The following is a 3,575-nucleotide window of genomic DNA, read 5'->3' as shown; positions in this document are numbered from 1 at the left end:
CTCTCATGCTATGTAAGAATAGACATTTTTACTGGATTACTTAAGATACGAGAAAAATAGATAGAGTCGTTAAACAAAAAGAGAAAATATCATGTTTTCGCATGAAAATATGATGTTTTTCTTAGAAAGGCTTAGAAAACACCATAGTTTCATAGAAAACGATGATGTTTTCTCAAGAAGGCACGAGAAAAAACACCAGTAAATACTATAAACCCTACAAAAAGCAATGTTGTTTTGTATTTTTGTAGAGGTCGTTGCGAAGATAATGATTATTTATTTTTATTAATGGTTATTTCCGCATTTTAGACTCGAGGGAGTGTCCGGCGCTAGGCCTCACCACCCTCACTAAACAATTGCTACACCGTCCCCCATGAATCGCTAAGCTTGTCGCCAAGATTGCCTCGCCAAGTGCTTGGCGAGATAAAATAGAAGATGGAAAAGAACACAGGTGGTCCCCATTTGACCATTTCATTGTTTTAGCTTTAAATAACTGAAACTTCAGCTTAACAACTTGTACTTTGTTAAAGTTTATATTAATTAAATATTTAAATAAACATTTATTTGATTTAAGAAAAAAAAATGTTTATATTTTAAACACATCATCACTCCATATCATCAAACTATAGTTACGTGTCCATAATAATTTGATGTAACAATGTTTTAGCGCATGTTAATGCATGCTACCACTCCTGCATGCTACCACTCCTGCATGCCTTATAATCTTGGAACTATGTAGGATTTATTTATTTTTGTGTTTTTCTATGAAAAAAAAAATCTAAGTTGGATATTTGGTTTAGCCATTCCTTGGAGTGAAAACAAAGTGCATTTTGTTTTTTTGCTTGACCCAAGTAAGCATAGAGTACACGGTAAAAAGAGAGTCATTGGTGCTATTGTACCCATGTATGTCGATTCGTCAATAATTTGACTTTTTGTTAGTTTCTTCACATCAAAAATCAAGATTGTTTGTGAGAACAAGAAACAGGTGACGTCACCATCAAACCAATCTAACGTGTTTAATCGCTACTGGCTACAAGTCAGATTACTCACAACTCATCCTGCTGAAGATAACAGATAAGCCTTACATTTTCGACCTCACTTGAGCCCTTTGCCCTTTCCAATTTCCCCCAATTTCAACTTCTCTCCACTCTCTCTTTGCTAATTCTAGTTTTGAATGGATTCCCTTTTCAATTTATGACCTAATTTCATCTGGGCATCCTTCAAATTTCGTAATCCCATCCTGCATTTTTCATAATAATGGCGGCTATTGCTTCAATTTCTTTCCACGGAGTCACTCAATCATCATCCGAAAGAAAAATCTGTCTCCCATCTCCATCTCCATCTCGCTCTTCTGTTTCAAATTTCGATTCGATTAGGGTTCGTACAACCTTCTCATTTCGTTCCATAAGCATTCGTCCTTCGAAATCGAGTTCTCGCTTTGCAGTTCACTGCATGTCTACAGGATCAGGCAAGTTCTAATGCTTATAATTTATCAAATTTTCGATGCGTTAGCAATGTAGGAGATTTTAATCGAAGATAACTGCACCTTACCCAGTAATCTGACTTAACATATTAGTTATTAGTTGTTTGTTCGATGAGTTACTGATGCATTGCTTTTCTAATAAACACCTACCTAATCTTCTGTTCAAATGGAGTAACTTTTCACCTGAAAATTGATACAAGCTTCCTTCAATTTGTAGAAAAGATTGACAAATAAGTTCTATTAATCTGACAATAGGTTTTCGTTTTCCCTTCAGAAGCACCACCAGTCTCTGAGACAAAATTAAAATTCCTCAAAGCTTACAAACGCCCAATACCAAGCATCTACAACAGTGTGCTGCAAGAACTAATTGTACAACAACATCTAATGCGATACAAAAAGACCTATAGATATGATCCAGTGTTCGCTTTGGGCTTTGTTACTGTTTATGATCAACTCATGGAAGGATACCCAAGTGATGAAGATCGAGAAGCCATCTTCCAATCCTATATCAATGCCCTAAACGAAGACCCACAACAATACAGGCTTGTCACTGAATTCCCACCAATATATATTTTTTCTTTTAATCTTGTGTTCATCCATTGTTCATCTGACATAAAAGCGTAACATTCATATGAACAATTCTTTCTCTACCATTAGGGCTGATGCAGAGAGATTGGAAACGTGGGCTCGTGCCCAAAACTCTAGTTCATTGGTTGATTTTTCATCTAAATCAGGAGAAATTGAGGACTTGTTGAAGGATATTGCAGAAAGAGCAGGGGGTAATGGAAGTTTCAGCTACAGTCGATTCTTTGCTGTTGGCTTGTTTCGCCTTCTTGAATTAGCAAATGCAACAGACCCCACTGTTTTGGAAAAGGTAATAAAAAAACTCATGGTAAAAAAAAAAGAGGTAATAGATAAAGTAAAAAAAGAAACAATTCCTAATTTTATGTCTGTTTGGGTACCAGCTTTGTGCAGCACTTAATATCAACAAAAGAAGTGTTGATAGGGATCTTGATGTATACCGTAATCTCCTCTCAAAGCTTGTTCAAGCGAAAGAGCTTCTAAAAGAATACGTTGCGAGGTAAATAATTGATTTACTTTTTTGAAACAATTTAATTGTTCATTTCATGTGTATTTTTTGTATATTCTGACATTGTATTGTTTTTTTTAGGGAGAAGAAGAAGCAAGCAGAAAGAGCGGAACCTCAAAAGGCTAATGAAGCGGTTAAAAGTTTCTTAGCAGAAAATTACGACACAAGAAAGTAGCGGGTACATGTAAAAGTCGAGCTATAATATTTCCCTTTTTGATCCTTGTTATACCGTTATTTGATGTTTCTTGTTATATTGTGAGAAAGATTATATAAGCAATCATTATACAAATTCTAACAAAAAATATGCAATGTGTATGTTGATTTGTATAACTACTTTTGAGAATTGGTGCAATGATTGTTCACCTTCTTATTCACATCTCTTTCTTCACCTTTAAGTTTTATAAATTCCAAATTATGTGGTTCAATTTGGTGTTTTAATATTGAATCCAATCAAAGCAAACAACATTCATGTAGCTCTTTATATTATTTAGGTTACATAGAATATAATAATTGGACCATTGTGAAATTTCATTTCTATAAATCATGTAAATTAAGCCAAGCCGAATGTAAAATAATTAGTTTTGTTAGATGATTTGTGTATGCAAGTCCGGTTAAATTGTATTATGGTACAAAACACATTTTCATCCATGGTTTACATAAAATTAAATCAAAACAAAACATTTATATTCAATATTTGAAGATGGCTTTTGATCCATCGATACGATGAAGTTTTTCATTCCATATGAGAACCGAAATGAGCAATTACAACTTACAAGCATTAAATCTAAAGCATCAATTAATACGGTTTAATATCATCAACAAATTACTCCTAATGGCTTTTAAAAACTCCACATAATCCGCTAAAACTAATTCCTAACAAGAACCCACAACGAATTATTAAAACTTTTGCTTTCCGTAACACCCAAACTGAAAATAAAATTGCTAAGGTGAAAGAATATTATGAATCACTCCTAATGGCTCTCCAAAACGCCTCACAATCCTCTA

General features: G+C 34.0%; 1 protein-coding gene across 1 annotated transcript; it reads left to right on the top strand.

Annotated features, from left to right (window-relative positions):
- Positions 1 to 1,074: 1,074 nt before the first annotated feature.
- Positions 1,075 to 2,944, top strand: PSB29 (photosystem II reaction center PSB29 protein). The gene is made up of 5 exons (XM_079085045.1): positions 1,075 to 1,465; positions 1,755 to 2,022; positions 2,138 to 2,354; positions 2,446 to 2,561; positions 2,652 to 2,944. Exons 1-5 carry the CDS (start codon positions 1,255 to 1,257, stop codon positions 2,743 to 2,745), a joined length of 906 nt encoding a protein of 301 aa, XP_078941171.1. The 5' UTR covers positions 1,075 to 1,254; the 3' UTR covers positions 2,746 to 2,944.
- The last annotated feature ends 631 nt before the right edge of the window (positions 2,945 to 3,575 follow it).

The sequence above is a fragment of the Lactuca virosa genome, chromosome 3 (genome assembly GCF_052849685.1).
Source record: "Lactuca virosa cultivar CGN04683 chromosome 3, Lactuca_virosa_CGN04683_v6, whole genome shotgun sequence".
Classification (NCBI taxonomy): Eukaryota; Viridiplantae; Streptophyta; class Magnoliopsida; order Asterales; family Asteraceae; genus Lactuca; species Lactuca virosa.
This window is presented reverse-complemented; position numbering and strand designations above follow the sequence as displayed.